General features: G+C 42.1%; 3 protein-coding genes across 4 annotated transcripts; 1 reads left to right on the top strand and 2 right to left on the bottom strand.

Annotated features, from left to right (window-relative positions):
• Positions 1-430: 430 nt before the first annotated feature.
• LOC115689278 (probable enoyl-CoA hydratase 2, mitochondrial) lies at positions 431-5,183 on the bottom strand. Its single transcript, XM_030615281.2, has 8 exons — positions 4,827-5,183; positions 4,185-4,354; positions 3,800-3,874; positions 2,832-2,922; positions 2,672-2,723; positions 1,859-1,962; positions 1,696-1,772; positions 431-868 (listed from the first exon to the last, which is right to left on the bottom strand). Exons 1-8 carry the CDS (start codon positions 5,080-5,082, stop codon positions 692-694), a joined length of 1,002 nt encoding a protein of 333 aa, XP_030471141.1. The 5' UTR covers positions 5,083-5,183; the 3' UTR covers positions 431-691.
• Positions 5,184-7,095: 1,912 nt separating this feature from the next.
• Positions 7,096-10,437, bottom strand: LOC115689266 (uncharacterized). Of its 2 annotated transcripts, none has more exons than XM_056318487.1 (7): positions 10,343-10,437; positions 9,917-10,225; positions 9,696-9,732; positions 9,278-9,555; positions 8,994-9,030; positions 8,500-8,768; positions 7,096-8,260 (listed from the first exon to the last, which is right to left on the bottom strand). In XM_056318487.1, the coding sequence occupies exons 1-7, from the start codon at positions 10,406-10,408 to the stop codon at positions 7,595-7,597; spliced, it is 1,662 nt and encodes a 553-aa protein (XP_056174462.1). In that variant the 5' UTR covers positions 10,409-10,437; the 3' UTR covers positions 7,096-7,594. The 2 variants fall into 2 exon arrangements, with proteins under 2 accessions (XP_056174462.1, XP_056174463.1); XM_056318488.1 differs by having other exon boundaries at positions 7,096-8,218.
• Positions 10,438-16,322: 5,885 nt separating this feature from the next.
• LOC115689264 (phospholipase A1-Ibeta2, chloroplastic) lies at positions 16,323-18,045 on the top strand. Its single transcript, XM_030615265.2, has one exon. The coding sequence runs from the start codon at positions 16,413-16,415 to the stop codon at positions 18,033-18,035; it is 1,623 nt and encodes a 540-aa protein (XP_030471125.2). The 5' UTR covers positions 16,323-16,412; the 3' UTR covers positions 18,036-18,045.
• The last annotated feature ends 3,829 nt before the right edge of the window (positions 18,046-21,874 follow it).

Raw genomic sequence — 21,874 nt, 5'->3', positions numbered from 1 at the left:
GGGTGAGGAGCAAAAATTTTTTTTCTTTACTTGAAGAATGTTCAACAAGAATCAGAATTCGCACAAGAGAACCGAAGGATTCATCTCAAATAAATTAAAAAGCTCTAAAATCCGGAGAAAAATCAAACGCTCTGAAGTTGTAAGTTTCAAAGGATTCATTTTTCGTTCAGACAATAGTTCAATCTGTTCCCACCTGTCTCGAATGTGAACACCGAACAGCGGACCAAAGCTCAGACAAATAGGGAAAAAGCATGTGCACGTGCGCTCAAGGACTAAAATAGAATAAGCCCATCTACAAAATACTTATCCATTTCTTGACTTTTCGAATTTGGACTGGACTTGTTCAACGTGAGTTGACATTAAACTTCACATTCAAAGAGGAAAAGATCATTACTAAAAGCCTCATAGGTCTGCTCAACAGCTTAAAATAAAAAAACAAACGGTCGGGGTTCATTCGAATCGATGTTGTAAAATGCCATTTGCACTGCCATGCAAATTCGTAGTGAAGTGGCGCCACAGTTTATTCCCAATTGGGTCATTAATAATATGTAGAATTAGCTACCAAATGGTACATCAGCAGACTGAGTTAACACTTGCGGTAATCGGATAGATACATGTTACTACCGCTGCAGCTAAAAATGAAGCCGACACCCAACCGAGATCTAATTCATCCGGAAGCCGCACGCGTCTGCTATTGGCCACTATACTTGGGTTTCCGCTTCTCGGCGAATGCTGCTAAACCTTCCAAGCGATCTTTTGTGTTCAATAGCTGCTCGTAACAATCCTCCTCCAACTCAAGTGCTGATACCATGTCCAACTCTAATCCCTTGGTTATAGCTCTTTTAGCCATCTTGAGGGCTAATGGACCCTGAAAATAACAGGAAATTCAAACGTGTGTAATGAAAGACGATAGATGTATGACCAAAAAAAAACAGACGATAGATGATTCGACACAACAAATTGATGGGAAATTTCACGTCAATATTCTATACATGTCGTTATCAGAGAAACAATTTAATTCTTTGAAGCGATAGGGGGCATATACTTGGTGATCAAGAAGTGTCGACAATCTCAAGGGTAAAGTACTTGGACTAAACGGTTGTTGCCATTTAAGTATTTCAGGAACTAGAGCCGCAGAGCTTGCTATGCTTAGGAGTTGGTTCTTAAATAAAAACTCGCTATATCACCCTTTTGGTAAAGATAACAGCTCGGCTCCTTGAAGTTCTGAATGAACATTCTTGAGAGGTTAATGTTAGAGTATCTTTGAGGGGAAATACGATGATTGCCAATCCTGTCAGCAATACGAGGCACCATCACAAGCCTCACATTTATGACAAGCTTCTCTGCACTCCTTAAAGGGAAAAACATTTTGTTAAATTCCTCATACAGTCAAACAGATGTTCTAAGTTGATGAACAGCCTAGCAATCCTTCCGCAGATTGATCCTTCATCGACCTTTAGTTTTGGTGCATCTATGAGCAGTAAGCTGAATCCGAAAAACAAAGAATAATAATATTGGTGATAAGTGAGATAAAGCATCTCTCAAGCACTCGTTTCCACTCGATGGATCAATTCTTTGCTCTCGACAGCCAGATGAAGTATCGTGACCATATATCATGGGATGATCTGGTTGCTACACCATTGTTTTCCACGTACATTTTACGCATGTGAAAAATAGCAAAACTGGATGTCATACCTTCTGATTGATATCCCTCGCAATTTCAAGTGCCTTTAGATGAGCTTCACCAGAGGCAACACTGTGATTGACAAGACCTGCAACATAGCCAATGTGAACCACTGCAGCAACTTCCTCTTCCCTGCTCATCAAAGGGACAACACCAGGAACCAGATAAATGTACCCATAGATTTTGCATCTTTGCCTCCAACTCTCCGGCCAGTAAATACGAGTTCCTTTGCCAAAGATTTTCCCACTAATCTAGGAAGCCTCTGTGTACCGCCTGCTCTGCAAAGAAACAAACCAAGTGAGAAGTGATTTCCCTGTAGAAGGAAGATCTAATATCTCTGACGCTTAAAGATGGACAACAAAGCGATGCGGCATATTCAAGTCCTCTTGCATATTGCGCACTTATTAACAGGAGACCTGACTCTTGATGAAATTTAATTACACAGAAAGAAGAATAAGCAAAACCGCTTATTCCCTACTTTTTATCTGATCTGTGAAAAACAAGATCTTTTGCAGAATCATAACATAAGTATAACCAATGATTGCGGTTCATGAGTAAGGTGCTTCAAAAGAAGACAACAAGGAAGCAATAATGAGAATGCGGACGAAAATAATTACGTCAATCTTTATACAATGGGCTCAACATATGAAGCAAAGATATGTAAGAAGTGGAAAAAAGACTTGGTTCTTAAAGTGCTGAAGAATATCAGCCAGCGCCGGATTAAAATCATCCAATTCCTAACTGTAAAGGGCCACTTTTTAGTTGAAATAATTTTCCCAAGAATATCTATTTTATGTAACAAATATTGATGCAGATGATGACCTGCCTTGCCAGTCCAAAACCTGCCTACCGATTTCCAATTTTTATTCTAATCTCCTTGATTGTCATATATTTGATTAACCACCTAGACAATAGATCTGCTTCGTACAGAAAAGCAGTGCCATTAGAAAAAGATGGATGATACAAGTTAAGAAAATTGGGCAATACCCTGGAATTATAGCAAGTCCTGTTTCAGGCAAGCCCAGAACCGCATCATCTCCTGTCAATAAGTGGCAAAAACAAGGACGTATGAGGGATATCAGACTATGAGGAACCCATCCCTCAAGTAAAATGAGGTTGACTTGGAAGGTAGATGAAGAGCTAATACCACATATTCGAAGGTCACAGGATAGGGCCAATTCAAGTCCTCCTCCTAATGCTACTCCCTCAATAACAGCAATAGTAGGAATATGGAGATCCTAAATTCCACATTCAAGTAATCCATGTAAGCAGTCAAACATAACTAGCATTATTGCCTTATGCACTAAAACAGAGGGATCCGCTAAGAAACATTTAAATGAATCAGAAAGGCCAACAAGATAGCCAATCCAAAAAGCGTCAAGTGACTATAACATAACATTGCAGGCTAAAAGGTAAAAAGGAGTTCATGCAGAAGTGTACAAGATTAGGTTAATGAAATGTTATTCTGCGTAACGATATCCATAGCTGATAACATAAAAACTTGTCTAAACTTCTCAGCTCTTCAGTCTGTTAAAGAAAAGGCACAACTCAAACTAGAATGCAGATCCACAATGCAATCCATGGTTTTACAGCGGCAAGATTCATCAGAGTCATTTATAAGGTCTTACAGACAAACTATTGCAAGTTATCACTAACACAAAAAATGCCTTGGGCTCGTCACAATTTGATGGTTCTTTGAAAAGGGCAACTTCTTGGACTTACACAGCTAATTTTTTCTCAATTTTGATTATATCTTAGAGGAACTACAGATACAATAAAACAAAACAGATGCTCATTCTTCAAATGCAATCATCAAATTAATGGTTAAATCACCACTCTTGAAATAAAATAAGCAGATACAAACAGTGTGCATACAAGAAAGACGAAAGAATTTGTAATACTGAAATGGATGAGTATCTAAAGGTTAATCTTACTTCAAGGTCCAAACTTTACAGAAAACTAGTGCACCATAGACCATACAATGTTGAGCAAAAGCCCTGCGATGTACCCTGCCGCTAAGAGCTCCAGAGGCAATAAAAAAGCAATAGCTCCTAAGTGGGCAACGCTGGCAGCAAGCACAATAATCTGGTAGGAAAACAGACAGGACAAACCCACCTCCAACGAGGAAAATGTCAAACGTAGCGAATTCACGAAAAACTGAACTTCAGATGGGCTCATTGTCTTGCGCTCCTGCCAACTCAAAGAAAGACAAGGGAAACAATGAAGAAGTTGAATATAGGAAACATGCTTTTAAAAAGAGTAATAGAGGGAGGAAGAAGTGTAACCAACATCAATTATCAAATGTACAAGAAGCGCTATGCATTCTAGAAGCATATTAGCCTGTCAATAATAGTTTTCTACCAAAAAAAGCAATCGACATTTTAGTACTCCCACCAGAAAGTCATCTACTACAATTCCTAAAACAGCTGCACATCCAAGAACATACATCCCTTGGAAAAAGGCATTGAGCCTGAAATTTTTTGTATTATGATGGTAATACCTTCAAATCAGCACCAGCGCAGAACACTCTCGGCACCGCACTGCAGATCATCAAAACATTCGCCGAAGCATCCTCCTTCACAGCTTCAAACGCATTCTGCAACCCTCTCAACATATCCTTCCCTATCGCATTCTTAGCTCCAGGTCTATCCAAACAGACCTCGACTATTCCTGAAGATTGCAATGAATCCTTCTCAAGAAAAATCCTTGTCAAATCAAATCATACCAGATTCAAACATCGCTCCTCATACCCAATCACTATAAGAAATTGAAAAAATGTTCAACAAACTGCTTTTCAGTTTTTTCAGTCATTATCTCTACGAAGAAATACCAGAACAATCTTCAGTTGTGGCCACTTTTGTGTTACTCTGGTGTCCATGGAAGCCTAATCAATTCAGACTATAAAGAACAAATGAGAAAAACACTCACTTTCTTCTAGTGAGCTAATTATCAAGCTTTTTCCCTGCTTACCCAAGAACACCGATCACGTCAAAATCTCAAAAACACCCTCTTTCTCTGAAAAATCTAAAGACTGATATTTACCCCACTTCACGAACATCGTAGAGCACATGTCTGAGCAAAAAAAACCAAACTTCACAAACTCAACCACCCAGAGAGACGGCATATGCAAAACACGAAGTACCGGAATCGGAATCGGAGAGCCTGTTCAGTTTCACCGACTCCGACGCAGAAGTAGCCGGCTCCAAGATGAGGGTCCGCCGAGATTGGAGCTGCCAATATCCGGGTACGGAAGGGAGACATTGTGGGGGTGCTATCGTTCTCGAGCTCGACGCGAGCTGAGTCGCTTCGCACGGATGGAAGAGCTTGGCCGAGGAATAAGGAAGTGGGATTCGTTTCAATGATCTGGTGATGGTCTGGAGACGCGAAAGGCTCGCCATTTCTTCTCCTTCGGATCAGTTTCGGAGTCGGCAGTGAGTCGGAAATCGGAACTTGAAGAGGGAGAGTCTGCTGGTATTCTTTCGTTGACTACTACTGTACAGATAAGCAAATCACAATCATAAATATTTTCTATCGTCCACCAAAATTTTAGGTAATCAATAATGAAAATTTCATTGGTTAATTATTTCAATCAATACAAATAATTATTTTTAGAAAAATATTTACTGACCTAAAGGGAAAAATTAAAATCCCATCAGATAGGTTGCAGAATTACTTTTGCCATCACACTACAAATTTCTCCCTGTTCATTGAACTTCAATTGTAGATACACTTCAACTCTGCAATTGATTCAAAGCGAGTGATTCACATCTCGACAACTATCGATAGAGCATGGCGCTGCGCGACATCCTATCGACTAGTGACAAGCACGTCGCAACAAGGGCTAGGCTTGGTTTTCTTTTCTAATTCCAATGGATGTGAAGATAAAAAGCACCCGTAGTTGATTATCATCTGTGTTTTTGTGCATCTCCAAGATCAGGATTTCCATAACATGTCATTTGTTTAATGGAACTTGACCAACGTCTTCTTATTCTGTTTGAATGAAAGGTCGCAAGGAAATACAAGGGATAAGTGCATTCAAAGTCCTAAAATTTGTCACGAAAGTGCAATTGAGTCCTAAAACTTTTAAAAAGTGCAAATAAGTCCTAAAACTTGTCACGAAAGTGCACTTGAATCCTAAAACTTTAAAAAAGTGCAAACAAGTCCTAAAACTTGTCAAATTAGTTCAATCAAGTCCTTCCATTGATTGTACTTTTTGAAAATTTTAGGACTTGTGTGCACTTTTGTGACAAGTTTTAGGACTTGTTTGCACTTTCGTGACAAGTTTTAGGACTTATTTGCACTTTTTGAAAGTTTTAGGACTCAAGTGCACTTTCATGACAAGTTTTAAGACTTGTTTGCACTTTTTGAAAGTTTTAGGGCTTAATTCCACTTTTGAGACAAGTTTTAGGACTTCTAGTGCACTTATCCCGAAATACAATGATAAACATTATGATTTGTAATGATTGAACTCCCCAAACTAAGGGATTTAAAGAAATAGGACTCACAAATATATAGAACCTGGGCTCAAATCAACGATCACAGCAACTGAAAACTCACTTCACCATAATTCATTTCCCACTCAAATTTCTTTTCTTGTCACTCAATATCACTTCTTTACGCCTTACACGAATTTATATCGACTACGGTTTCATGTTTGAACTTGCATTCAACACAATCCTGTCACTCTTGATTGACTCAAATGTGATTCAGGAGATGCCAGAGCTGTTTCTGCGATTGATGAAATGGTTATGCAACATGTCATAACAACGTATGATTTATTTCACTAGGTCGGGTCATGATCTATTCAAGGTCTCAGTTTGCTTTCCGTTTTCATAGCATTCCATTGGAAAGTAAATAGATCACCCTGCTCAAGCTTTGTGACTTTTGGTTTTACAATGAGCTCTTGATTGTTTGTGTTGTAAGAAATTTGAACTTGGTGGATTGTCAGATCTTGAGAAAGGGTTTTCATTTTTCTAAGATTGAGAAAAAAAAAAGTGACCAAAGGTGACTTCAGCACTTGGCTTATCCAAGCCATTCTTACACGGTGAAGACCGTAGGCAAATGAATCCCCTTGTATCACCAAATGCAGAAATTTTTGAACACTCGATCTGCTAAACCTGTCATCGACTTATTTTCAGGGAAAAAAGTTGCACATATCGAAAGACCTCGGACCAGAACAGGTATCAACATGATCTCTTAGCACTTGAGACTATAATTGATCTGAAAGAAAAGGTGTTCTTGTCGGTGTTGGCCCAATCCATAATCTTGTCGAGTAGCTTCTAACTTATTATAATGCCTTTAATTATAACAGAAATACTGATACATCGATGACTTGTCTTCCAAGCATCTTTGATGAACACTGACGAAGTTTACTTGTATAATGAAACAACAAGAGAAGGCTATGATAATACTGGTGCTTCAACTTGCATTCAAAATTTACACAGTTAAGTGCAATTACTCTTGTTCAATAAGAGGAGATGAAAAGAGTAGTACAGAAACAAATCCACCTGATTTTCACAATGAAGACTTCTCCTTGATGCTTTATATACCACTGTCAACGATTTCATGGATTCTGAATCCGGTTACATCTCCTCCGTATCAGATGCAACCTCAGAATGCCCCCAACATTTTCAGGAAACCAAGTTCTTGAAGGCTGAAACATGGCTTACTCACTGGGGAATAGGAAAGGAGAAGATAGTGTGCTTGAGCCCAAGATGTTCAGAGGGCGATAATCACTCCAACAATTCCGATCTGGGTCATACAAATAATAGAATTCAAGAACGCAAAGCTACGAATTGTTAAGGTAAGCCATTGTCTTGTGATGTGGAGAAAGTAGTCAACACATTTTTCATTATGAATTCTCTGGCATTGAATATCAAATTTCTCTACGCCACTTTATGAATACTGTATTCAGATCCTATTGACCCATCGTTCTAGTCTCAGCTGCTTCATTGGGGGTCCAAGAATGGGTTTTCTTTTCTGAGGACATTTCCATTTCCCAGCGGACTCCTGCACATCAAAATTGCTCTGGAAATTAGTTATTTCCGATAATGGCTTCATCTTGGCTTCGTCCTCTATAGCAGCTGACGAAACATTTCCTCTAGCATGTAAGCACTGGTGCAAAGCCCTCCGCGGCCTCGTCAATTCATCACTTGCACTTGTAGTTTCCTTCCTCCTTATGGAAACAAAATCAGTGCTGTCATTATCTGTTCGATTGTTTTCTTTGTCATGACTTCCGTGAGTTGATCTTCTCATTGAAGCTTGATCAACTGGAGATGAGCCCAAATCGCCTTCAAGCAGGGTGTGAGCAACTTCCCTACTCTGGGCCTTCACTCTTGAGCCCTCTTCAACTCTTCCAATCAACTCTCTACGAGCTTTTCTTTTACCATTGCTTGAGTTCTCATTGATATTGGAGTGAAAACGGATGGCTTCTTCAGAATGAAGTTGCTTCGGCCTCTTACTTTTACAATCCCGATCATTGTTTAGCAAAGCTTTACAGTCCATCCTTCCATCAATAATTTTAGGGCAAGGAATCTGAGGTAAAAGATGTTTGTCCTCTTTAGATGTATTGCCAACCTTTAACTTTTAAACATTTGCATGGATTTAGAAACTGAAGTATCTTGTTTTCTTTTTCTTTTCTTTTCTTTTTTTTTCTAGGAGAATCTTAAATATATTGTTGTCCAAGAACTATTCGATCTAAACAGAGAAACACAGAATTGAAACCACCGAGAACTTGGCTGACTATATTTTATCAATAGTAAGCTGTACTTCATAAACATCCATACTGAAGGAACAAGGGAACAAACAAAGATTACCTCATCCTCAGTGTGCTGATATTCATGCTCGAGATCTTCATGAGAGCTGCTACAGAGGGCAGAGTTTGACCGTTCATTGATACCCGTGCCACCATCTATTCTATTACCTGAAGAGTTATGCTGATTGTCTTCTTTTTCTCCAATAACCTTTCTAAGAATCAAATCATCTTTCCCATCACCAATTTCCTCAACAGGAGATCCTGGGAATGTGCTTAATTCTGGAGATTCGTAGACATAGCTTGAGAACCAATTTGTTATGTCAGGAGGCTCTGACAAACAGGAAATAACTCATTTTAGAAAATACACACACATATCTAGATATATGTAACCCACATAGACACACACATCACAGTCTCATTGTATCAACCTGCTGGTAAGCCTATAAATGAGTAACTACCAAGTTCGTCACTCATATATAGCCCCTTAGAAATCTTAACAGCTTCAAAGAGGTCAAATAACAGTGCCTTGTAACATATGAAAGAAGCTATACCAACCAGAGAGTAGAAAAGGTGGGCTCATGGAATCTACTATCTGCACCAGAAGGGGAAAAAACGTATCATTAAGAATGAATACTGAGCTTTGAAGTCATATTTAGTTGTACAACAACCATTGAAGAAACACAGAGAGGAAAGCTGACTACAGGAACAAAAGTCAGTGTTATGGAAGACCCACGGGGATCATTTACCATATGATCACAATAATGGGTGTTTCATCAAAACGCATAAGGATGATGCCGGGCCAAACCCAATTCTTAACACAAAAGAATGCAGAACAATACCTTGGTCAGAGTTTGATTTTCGCAATCCTGATCCGCGAATGAGCCACCACCATTATACACAAGTCCATTGGTGTGTGGTACCTCACGGGCACCGGCAACATCACCATTATTCACTTTGGTAACTTCCCCTGAATTTTCATGCTCTTTCTTGCTCTCCCCAGTAACAGACCCTTCTTTCTCGCATTCACTTTCTATGGAGACAAATTCTCTGCCGTGTTCACACAACTCGGGCGACTCATACACGTAGCTCGAAAACCATTCTCTGACATCAGGAGGTTCTGTATCAATCAAGCAAGAATCAGTACGAGTATCAGATTAAAGTGGAAATCCTTTTACCGCTTGCGGAAAGGGAAAATTGATTCCGTTCTGCATAATACCGAGAAATTGATAAATCAGAACCTTGCAAATTAATACAAACCTGAAATTTGCAAAGATGACTCCAAGGAATCTCGAACCTACAGAAAGAGTGATGTAAAAGGGTATCAGCTTCGTTGAAAGTTTCCTGCCAGAGCTAATAGCACAACATGAACACCCCCCCCCCCAAAAAAAAAAAAGTAAACTTTTTGATACCATGAAGCCATTCAGCGAGCAAGACGAGATTAACTCGCTAATTTAGCAAAACTGAATCCAGCAAATCACCTCTGTTGGAGGCTCTTCTTCATGCTCATTGCTCCCGAAATTACTGGTGAACTCAAGAGCGCCCACTGGGTATCTGCCTCCGACGCAATTCGAGCCTCGCGAAGCCGCTTCTCCTCCGCCTCCTCCTCCTTTTCTCCTATCGTCAACAGCACACCCGCTGCTCTCGCGTTCACTCTCGTCAAGAAGAGAACCCAGAAAGCCCTCGTCCGTACCCAGTGAAGGCGATTCGTAGACATAGCTAGCGAACCATTTCCCGATATCGGGAGGCTCCGCGCGCAACGTATCAAGCGAAAAAGAATCGGATTTTTCCTGTCGATTATCAAGCGCAATAGAGAGAGACGGAGAGTGGGTCGGAAGAACGTAGCAAGCAATTAGCATCTGGAAATCTGCCACCGCGAGGATGAAGATGGAAGCGCGACTTCGTACCTGCGAATCGCGTCCGCTGAAAGGAGCGTCGGGCTTCTTCATTCGAGCTGGGTTCGTCTGCTTCATCTCTCTCTCTCTCTCTCTCTCTCTCTCTCTCTCTCTCTCTCTCTCTCTCTCTCTCTGTCTGACCTTCGCTGGTGTATTTGGGTATTTTCCGGAAAAATTCATGGCGCCAAATGTTTGAAATTTTGGTGCGCCCTTGCTTTTTCCCTATTTCTTTCATTTTGTGCAATTTGATCCTCCGTAGTTGCAAAGCCCGTTCTCCGTGTTCCGCGACCTGTGAAATCTGGTCACTTCGTCATCCGTCGGGATTTATGGAATATTTAAATATTAGGTCACGCCATTATTTAACAATTTAAGTTTTTTAAACAGTTGACAATGACTAATAAGCATACGGTCTTATTGGTAAAGAGATTAAGGAGTTGGGACGCTAGTATCAGAAGTGTAGGATTTCGACTTTCGCACTCTACACGAGACACAGTAAAAGTCAAAGAGTTAGGAGAGTTAGAGATAAGATGGACAAAAAAAATAGTTGACAATGGTCCCACAAAATCTCACATTATATCATAGCAAAAGAACCTGAGTTTAAATCGTAAGATCCCTACTTAGTAACCCAGCAAAAAGATCATACTAAAAAATCATTATTTGCCTCTCCAGTTACATATTTCAACACATTCATCTAAAAGTATAATTTTTCATAATAGTTAGAGTAGTTTTACAAAATCTCACGAGCACTAAAAATAAAAATATATATGGAGTGAGAGAAGAGCCCCAAAGTCAACAATTGTCTGGCTTTTAAGACTTCGATCATAGCTCAATACATCCATCAACATAAATTAATCTAATGAAGATGCTAGACGACGATGAGAGAGCCGGTAGCCGTAGGAGTCCCATGGAAAGAACGGTTTGTATTTTGACCATTTTGTTCCCGTCATTAGTTCGATTAATTGCTAAGGAAGTTCAAAACTAATGAATATGAGAAATGTTTAGTTCTTGGAAATATCAAATCTAAAAGAATGTCCTCTTAATCTTGTGTCTTTTTTCATTCAATGAATTTCTCGCTTAGCCAGCGTAAAAGAAAATAAACCATGTCAATTGCAAATCAAACGTGTTCTTGACGTATTATATTTGAGTTTTTTCTCGGTAAATTTCTCGCGTTGGTGTCGTGCGTGAATTTGGTTTGAGTGTTTGTACGGAAAATTTTCCTATATTTCCACGTGTAGTCATCTGAAAGAAGTTCTTGCATACCTTTAATTGCGTCTTATGGTGCTTCTCCTTAGGCCCTGAAAGAACCCTGCAGTTGAGATACTGACATTTATTGATAAAATTACAAATTACTCTTCAAGATGTAAACATGAATTGAAATCACGGAACACCAGCTAAATTTTAGACCCGCTAAAAATGGGTCATCGACCTATTTCTTAACCTTATTTAATGAGCTGAGTTATGATGTGGATTAGTTATATTTACTAAATAGATCATAAATGGGTTTAAAATGGTAAAAAGCCTAAAATAATATGGTTATTAAATAGGTTCAGAACTTACATAGACCCGACTCACACTATGACTATTTCTTCACTTCTCGCGCTCACTCAAGCTCGAGCTCGCTTTCTCCTCAGTCTCACCTCGGGTTTTTTTTTTTTTTTGGTCAGAACTCTCACCTCAGGTTGAGTACAAGTTTTCCTAGATTGAGTTAAATATAAAAGTGTTTTACAAATGTGGATTGGGTTGGGTACGAATTAGGCAAGAGTTGGGTCAAATGTGGGTTGTTAGATTTGCATTGCATGTAATTGAGGTCAAAACGCGTTAAATTGGTCAATTTAGATCGAACCATTTTCAACCCAACTCACCTGCTAATGGGGCTAATGGACATGGAGGCAAGAGATATCCTATTGTAACACCTGCAAGAAGGTATGATTAAATACTATAGTTCGGCAATTTAGTTTAGAGGATCTAACTGATAATGGTCGTAGTGAAGATTAGTCGGGAAAATAAAGACTAATCAGGGTAAAGCTTTCCACGGAGGGAGGTTTCGCATCGAGTTTGATTCAAAATAAGGATGGGGTTTTTGATGAAGCCAAAGTGTTACACGAGGTTGCGGAAAGTAATTTCAAAAAGTTGATAGCAGGGAAAATCATGGACGAGTCTTTCGACCCGATCATTAACACGCACACCCGATTAAATGGGGTTCAGAGCGTTGTCTTTAGTTATGGGTAAGCAACAGAGAACTTCTAATGGAGTTTTCATGATGCGGAACGTCTATCGCCACAGCTTCAAAAGTAGTATGCTTATTTTGGGCATGTGGTTCATCTACTATAGTTTGAAAGATTGCAGTTGCACTTATTATTCGCGGATCAAATTTTCCAAGAATTGATCATGCATTGTGGTTCTTGAGAAAGGGACGAAATGCATTCGGCCGTGTCCATGAGGTATGCACAGTGAAGTACTTATATATACGTATGCATAATGTACTGAGACTGTTGCCGTACGAAGGATATCAATCCTCGATTGGTCAAACCCTCGAGTCACACAAGTCAGCAACAACTTTCCTTATTTAAGTTCACTTTTTTATTTGAGTTCATTGCCCAAATAAATCCAAGGTATCATTTGAAAGAAAGGCAAGATAAATCAAAGTCCAATTAAGACCCTTTCCCTTACGCCTCATCTAACATGGATCGGTCTGCATCCTCCAATCGGGTCGAGTCTCGCACACGGCTCAAGCTCGCGAGATTAATTTAACAATGGTTATGTGTTTGAATACAGGGGGGACAGTGGCTGATATGCCATTCGTCACCACTTGTGAAGGTCACGGAATAAAAGAATGATCAAGAAACCCCTCTGGAGTTTAAAGACATAAGTTGAAATCTTTATGTACTGAGAATGACTGCTTACTTAACATCTACCAAGTCTTAGGTCTTTGAAAAAGGAAAGTAGGAGGTGCAATAACTTATTGAGCTCTTGACACCAAATCCATCTAAAAAGAGGCGCAAATTACAAACCGAAGTAACTCACTAATTCGCGGGAAGATACTCTCGTCGGAAACCACTCGATCCGACACCGACCCGCCCGTCCGCCAACTTCTCCGGACCTCAAGCACCCCTCCTATTCACCGCATCTCCGCTCACTCTCTGTTTAGCTTCTGGAGCATTTAATTAGCCCCCAAAACGCAATAATCTCCGGAGCTTGCGATTATGAAAAGAAAAAAAGAGAGGAAGAAATAAAGAGACATGAACCATTTAGCTCGAGATTGCGACGGACTGTTAGCGAGATTTGACACCCTAGCGAACAGATACCCAAAGATGCTTGTCGCAATCAATAACGCGCACAAGGGAGAAGAAAACAAGAAACGAGGAAAGCGTGCCCGATCCAACGTGATGCTCATGGCCGAGGTCCCACATCTGTACGCGACCAATCACTATCCAGAAATGAACTATAAAAAAGGAAAAACAGAGCCAAAACGTGGCCGTGCTTTCTGCGTACTTGCATTCTTATTCTAATGAGTGATTAATCTTCCACGCGCGTACCTCTCTTTCTTTAAGTGCCCTCTTGTCGCGCAGCATGGAGCACCTTCTTGCTTTATCAAAAAGTGGTGCGCGCTTCGGGACCTGGTGGAGCCAGGCACGACCACGAGGGATCTTATCTCACCTATAATTGGGTGGCCTTTCCATTTCGATCTCAGTGGTCGGACGGCAATCTAGTCCGAGCGCAAGCGGACAAAGCGAACCACCACGAATCTCCGAGCGAAGCATCCCATGTGGAGCAAATCTGAGGAAGAGGACTTCACTTTTAGTTCGTCACGCAACTAAACCTCGGTTTCGAGGAAATTACCGAAAAAGTTATAAATTTATTATAATTGTATCAATTTAATTTTAATTTTTTAATTTTTTTCGATTGAGTCATAAACATTTTGTATTTATACCAATTTATTAAATCCCTTCAATTTTGGCCAGAAATCTTTAACGTGACGCCACCGGTACTGACGTGAACAATTTTTATAATTTTTTTTTTTATTATTTCATTTTTTTTCTCTTTTTTCATTATGGCTGGCAAGGTCGTCGACGACCCTCATCGGTCGAGAGAGGCTTGACCTCTCTAGCGGCTGTGCTGGCGAGGGACGGGCTAGCGAGGGTCGAGCCTTGCTAGCCATGGGCGAGGCTCGACCTCGCTAGATCTGGCAAGGTTGTGCCTTGCGTAGCCACCAGCGAGGGCGACCCTCGCTAGAGGCTACGAGGTTGCCCTCATGGGCTCTGGTGAGGCTCGCCCTCACCGTCGCTAAATGAGGTTGACCTCGCCAACCCAGCCGCTGGCAAGGGTGTGCCTTGCCCATGACCAGCGAGGCTCGACCCTCGCTAGCCCAGCCATTAGTGAGGGTGCTAGCTAGACATGGCCATAATGAAAAAACAGAGAAAAAGGGTAAAAATAAAAGAGAAAAAAATGAAATAATAATAATAATAATAAATTCATAATATTATAAAAATTGTTTATGTTGGTATCGACGACGCCATGTCAACGATTTCGCCCAAAAATGGTCAGATGAACTGAATTGGCTCAAACGCAAAATGTTTAGGACCGAATTGATTCAGTTGCAATAGGTTTAAGATTTTTTCGATAATCTTCCCTACAATAATCTCTAGTCAATGGGTACTTCTCAAACTTACACGGCATCAAAAAACGATCGGAAAGCTAGGGAAGTGTCCCGGTTTGCTCATCCATTTGTTCCTTTTTAGGGTTTCTAATGAAAGGCCTTTCCGGTGTAGTGTTCCATCAATACCGTTGTTCCTTTGTGTTCGTATTTTTCGCCTATTCTCCCCGTTCAATTGCGACGACGAAACGATTTCCAGGTAGACATATACCTCCTCCTTTTGTTCAATGCCAACGCTATAGTTGGGAATTTAAAACGCTGACTTTGTCCTAGTCGAATTCCCACTTCGGGGTCAACAATTTCCTAAAGTCTTATTTTAGCTGTTCTAGGAGCAAGACAATACGTGTGAACGTAGTTGGTCTGTGGCTTGGTTCAGATTTCCGAGTTGGGTGGGAAAAAAAAAGAGCGTATGCTGTCGTAGCATACTGATGTTGACGGAAATTGTTCTTGACTAGACTTGTCCTTAGTAAAATATTTGATCCGATGGCCTTTGTCTTCCAAGGTCGGTCTATGAATTGCTCGAGATTGAACCGATCAAACTTAGACCGACCTCGGAAGACAGAGACCATCGGATCGAATATTTTACTCGAGATCAAATAACTAATTAGAAAGCAAATCGAGTTCTTAATCTGTTCGTCGGGTGTATGTGCCGGCTCCTACGCTTAATTCGTCGGTCTCATGAACCGAAAGAACGCGCCCTTCTATACGTTTCGCATTGCCGTATGACCCTACATATCCGTAGGTCCGGAATAATGGTCAAGTACTATCATTGTCCAACCGTATGCCAATCCCTAACTATACACGCGCTCAAGCAAATTACTTGTTTGAGGGCTCTTGATTTTTCATGGACCCGTACACATTGCACGTCAAAATCAATGTTAGATAATTGAATGAGATCGGCATAGCAAAGTCCTCCGGGCGAAAAGTCCACGTAGATTTTTGAAAAAAGTCGGGGCCGGGGGGGGGGGCATTCCCGTCAAATCGTCACGGGGCCGCGGACAGCGTGTCACGCTGATCTCCCGCCACGTCATCTCCCGAGGTATTCCTAGCGGGGGGGGGGGGGCATTCCCGTCAAATCACGCTGACATACAAATACAACGCCTTACGCTGCTCTGAACGCCAGCGCGAGATCCTTCCTCGAAGGAACGCCGCGATCGATCTTCCCGTTTTGCCCCTCCTCGACAAGACTGGTATTTTTGCATAGCGCGTGCGGTCCCCCCCCCCCCTAATACGAGTGGGGTACGAATCGTAATTACGAGCCAAAGGGAAGGGTAAAGAGTTTATGTGGCGGACTATATCAGCGCAAGTTCATCCATTCGAGGCCACTCGGTTTCCACTTCGAACCTCTCTTTCTCTTTCGATCAAAAAAAAAAAAGAGGACCTCTCTTTCTCTCTCTCTCTCTAGGAGGAGCTCGCGCAAACTCTTCAATGGCGTCCATTTGCATGAATCTTCACATTTTTCCGGCCAGCGGCGGCGGCGGCGGAGCCAGCTTCAAGCGCCGCTTCTCGTCGTTAAAGCCTTCGGCGTCTTCGGCCGCCGCTGTCAGGCCCATCACCTGCGCCGAGTCCACTCGGAGACACCTCGCCAACCTCGACCGCGTCCTCCAGAAGGAATCTCCGCCGGCCTTATCGCGCCCGCAAGGGCCGCAGGAGCCGGCTCGCGAGCCAGATTCTGGGGTCGGCGCGCCGTCGCCGTCGTCGTCGAAGAAAAGGGGCAGAGGGCTGCTGGAGCGCTTGAACTTGGGTCGAATCTGGCCCGAGATTAAGGCGGCGGCGGAGGAGATGTCCCCGCGCCGCCTCAGCACCCTCCGGCGGCTTCTGTCGAGGACCCCGGAGTATTCCCCGAGGAACGGCCTCGGCAGCCGGTGGCGGCAGTACCACGGCTGCGGCGACTGGGTGGGCCTGCTCGATCCGCTCGACGAGAACCTCCGGCGGGAGGTGATTCGGTACGGTGAGCTCGTGCAGGTGGCCTACCACGCGTTCCACTCGAACCCCGCCATGCCGACGGAGGAGGCGCCGATGCCCCACCACGTGGCGCTGCCGGACAAGTCTTATCAGGTGACGAAGAGCCTGTACGCCACTTCGGCGGTCGGGCTCCCCAAGTGGGTGGACGATGTGGCTCCGGACCTCGGCTGGATGACGCAGCGGTCGAGCTGGATCGGTTACGTCGCGGTGTGCGACGACCGGAGGGAGATCCAGCGGATGGGGCGGAGGGACATCGTGATCTCCCTGCGAGGGACCTCGACGTGCCTCGAGTGGGCCGAGAACTTCCGGACGAAGCTGGTGCCGATGTCGAGCGCCGACGACCCGGAATCCAAGGTCGGATCCGGGTTCTTGAGCTTGTTCAAGACCGGCGGAGCTCACGTGCCGAGCTTGGCGGAGTCGGTCATCGAGGAAGTTCAACGGCTCCTGGAGCTCTACAAGGGCGAGACGCTCAGCATCACGATCACGGGCCACAGCCTCGGCGCAGCACTAGCATTATTAGTAGCTGACGAGCTCACGACGCGCGTAGCGGAGCTGCCGTCGCTCGCCGTGTTCTCTTTCGGAGGACCTCGGGTCGGGAACAGCGCTTTCGCGGACCGAATCCATGCAAAGAACATCAAGGTCCTGAGGATCGTGAACGATCAGGACCTGATCACCAGAGTGCCCGGGATATTCCTAAGCGAGGAACTAGAGCGCAAGCTCAAGGACGCGGTTAACGGCGCGCTCGAAAACGGCCAAATGCCGTGGGACTCCTACTCGCACGCCGGGACGGAGCTGCGCCTCGACACGAGGAAGTCGCCGTACCTGAAGCCGAACGCCGACATCGCGTGCTGCCACGACCTCGAGGCGTACTTGCACCTGGTGGACGGGTTCCGGGCCTCGAATTGCCCCTTCAGAGCGAACGCGAAGAGGAGTTTAGTGAAGCTGCTAAGCGAGCAAAGAACCAACGTGAAGAAGCTGTACACAAGCAAGGCCAAGGCCTTGTCTTTGAATTTTGACAGGGAGGCAATTAGACCTCCCCACATGGCTAGCTGCTTGCATAGCCCACTCAATAAAGTCGCCTCTTGATTTTCAGACAGCATTCATTCGTCGTGTTTTTCAAACAAAGAAGTATCGCGAAACTGTTATTTTACGCCTGCGACTAGTACCCTGCTCGAGATATTGAAACCGATGAGACCATTCGCTGCGCATGAATAACTCTCCTTGGGAGTTCGAGACCTCGTCTCGCCTCACGTGGGGAGCGTCGTGCTGTGCGTGTTCCTCTTCGGTCAAGCTAAACAGAAACGGGGGCAAATCGTCGACCGGGTCATACAGTCGCCGACACGCGCGGCGGCGAGAATTGCTTGATGAAGGAGCTAAAGCTCAGACTGATGCGCCGACGATGTTGTGTTGACGTCAACCTTGAAAAAACTCGCTTAAGGTCAACAAACGGTGAAGCTGACGAGCCAAAGGAGGAGAAGTTGGACAAGTTCATAAAAAACAGTTGACGAATTCTCGGTCGTTGAACTGGTATTAACCTAAACCACTGGGTTTGCTCACGTGGTCTCCCCCACCTTTTCGCGTGCTAGGGGTAGAAATGTGTAATTTCAGATGTAGACGTAGATTTCGACTCCCACGCCCTGCGAGAGGTAGGACTAAAGTTTGATAGTGAGTTGAGAATTAGAGTAGGACTGATAAAAAAAAAACTGGTATTAACCTCGGACCATCTATGTCATGGATCTCGTCGCTGTTAGGCCTCCGAGGCTCCATCCAATTTCGTGCAGGGGAGCACACGTATTGTTTTCGATGTTGTATTATTTATATAACCCCGTTTACAAATTCGATGTAATAGTTTTCGAATGACCAAAACACCATGATCTGATCTTGATATAGAAAAAGGATAAAAACAAAACATCATGCGCCGTTAATAATTGGAATTCGATATCTTTGGGCGGGTTTCCTATCAATTCTCCAATTTATATTTATATTCCCCGTCCAGAATCATCCGGACCCATATCAAATTTAGCATGCACACAGCGCGTGTGGAGGAACTAGTTTGATTAATCGTAATAGTTACGAGCCAATCAATGAGGCATAACACGGACAAGCTGAATCTCCAAACAAGTCGAACAGGAGAACCGTCCAAATTATCCTAAACCCGTTACACTTTTGCCAATTCGGTCATAAACTCTTAAATTATGCCAATTGAGTCACAAACCTTCTCCTGCTTTGACAAAACACAAGGGTTGCACTCGTTGCGGGACAAATTGAGTCCATCCCACTAATTTTGATTGAAAAATCGTTGATGTAGATATCAGGCGTCATACGTGAAACGGCCGGCGCTGACGTAGACAATTTTTGATAATATTTTTTGAATTTATTATATTTTCTTTTCTTTTTCGTTCTTTACTCTCTTTTTTTAATTGTTAAGGGCCGGCAAGGGGCCGCCGGCCACCGATTGAGGCCCGGCGACCCCCATCAGCCACTGGGCGAGGGCGGCCGTGTGTGTGGGCAACGAGCCCTCACCAGCCACTGAGCAAGGGTCGCGACGCTGGCCCGCGCCCGGTAAGGGCCTGCCAACCCTCGCCCATTGGCCGACGGCGCCCCACCGATCTTAATGATAAAAAAAAAGTAAAAAGAAAAGTAAAGTAGGAAAAAGAAAGAGAAGAATATATAAATATAAAAAAATCGAAAAAATATTACAATATTATTAAAAATCATCAATGTCAGTGCCAGTCGTGCCGTTTAGGACAGCTGGCATCCACATCAACATTTCCAATCAAAATTAGCCGGGTGGACTCAATTGGCAAAACACAAAATGATTTATGACTCAATTGACATAATTAAAATGGATAAAAGTATAATAAGTTTATGACTTTTTGAATAATTTTCTCAAAATTGGATCGATGTCTACCCTGACTATTAACTAGATCCCGGCACATGCTACGTACGTGTAGAGTACATTTAGTTTTGTTGCTTTTGTGCGAGATAGACATTACAAATTTGCTTCAATCAATTCACATGCATGCTTAAGAGATGAAGTGTGCAATGACCCTCCATTTTGTTAACAATTTATTTACGTAAATGTAAATTTGCCAAATTTTCACGATAGCCGCTTACATGTGCTCCTGTTCCATCATGTTGGAAAGCCGCATCTTCGTCTATTGTTTGAAGGTGGAATTGTCCAATTACTCCAAAATCAATTGTGCGGATGCCATTTATAGTCTTAAACTTTTCAATTTTGCCAATTTAATCCATAAACCTTTGCGCGAATTTTCAATATAATCTTTTCGGCCAGTTTTCGCCGACAAATCCCTGATGTGATGGTGTACCACATAGGATGACTGGCGATGACTGGACTGCTACGTCGGCGATTCGGCTGAAATTGACAAAGACTAAACTATGAAAATGGCATCATATTGCGGCTTATGGTTAAAAATATAATGCAAATGTATCGAGATGTTGCCTGCATATCTAAAAAAAGGCCAAATTACGCAAAAATTACTGTATAAATAAGTTAACTATAAACAAAACGGGAATCAGGTGAGTTTTTTTTTTTGGATAAGGTCACTAGAAGTCTTAATATTTGTCAGGAAAATGCAATCGAGTCTTAAAACTTCGAAAAACTGCAATCAAGTCCTAAAACTTTCAAAAAATGCAATGAAATCTTAAAACTTGTCATGAAAGTGTAATCGAGTTATAAAATTTTTAAAAAGTGCAAACACCGAAAGGACTCGATTGAATCAATCCAACAAGTTTTAGAATTTAATTGAACATTTTGAAAATTTTAAGGCTCGATCAGACTTTCGTGATAAGTTTTAGGATTTTATTGTTCTTTTTGAAAGTTTTAAGATTCGATTACTTTCATGACAAATATTATGACTTTTATTGTACTTATCCTTTTTTTTTTCTTCTTTTGGTTAGAGAAAATCAGGTGTTATATGCGCGTAGAAATTGAGGAAATTGGCGACAACGTGCCCGCAAAGGTTCTTGGTCGGGCTGCCCATGACGAGGCCCAAGAAAGCATACATCTGAAATAAAAAGGCCTTTTTAGCTCTTACAACCTCAAAGTTTTATCTTTTTCTGTTTTTTTCCCTTCTTTCTTAAAAAGGATAATGAAACAAATAATCCTTGAACTTTGACCCAATATATAATGTGATTCCTAAAATTTTAATTTGTTCAATATAGTCCCTGAACTTTAGGCTAAAGTTCAATGTAGTTCTTGAACTTTTAATTTGTTCAATATAGTTATTGGACTTTTGATGCATATTCAATGTCGTCTCTGAACTATATGAAAATATTTAACGTAGTCTCTAAACTTGAATTAATGGAAGGATTATAGTAAACATATTCATATAGTTTAGAGACTAAATTGAGCATGTACCAAAGGTTAAAGAACGACATTGAACAAATTAAAGATTTAGGGATCACGTTGCACGTTGGGTGAAATTTCAAAGACCACGTTGAAAAAATTAAATGTTCAGGAATTGCATTGTGCATTGAGCCAAAGTTTGGGGACTATTTGTGTCATTATCTCTTCTTAAAATGGTTGAGGTATCCAATTAGTCGTCACTACGGCTAGGGGTGAGCAAAATGGACCGCTCAAACCGGGACCGGACTGGACCGATTGGTTTGGTCCAGTTGTTGGGAATATCGGTCCGGTTCCTGATTCCTAAAAGTGGAATCGATTTTCGGGCGATCCGGTTCCCTGTTGTAGGGTGGGAACTGGACCGGACCGGACCGATAAATATATATTTTTCTAATTTTTTCATATATATAATATTTAATATATATGAAAAAATATTTAATATTGGTCCCATTGGAACCGATTGTTCAATTTTTTCATATATTATATGTATTTTTTCAATTTTTTCCATGGCCTTATGGGATCAAATCAGAACTACAAAGGAAAGAACGGAACAATTGGT

This window comes from Syzygium oleosum, unplaced genomic scaffold, assembly GCF_021117445.2.
Source record: "Syzygium oleosum isolate NSW1041296 unplaced genomic scaffold, Sole_v2.1 Sole_v2.15, whole genome shotgun sequence".
In the NCBI taxonomy this organism is placed as follows: domain Eukaryota; kingdom Viridiplantae; phylum Streptophyta; class Magnoliopsida; order Myrtales; family Myrtaceae; genus Syzygium; species Syzygium oleosum.
This window is presented reverse-complemented; position numbering and strand designations above follow the sequence as displayed.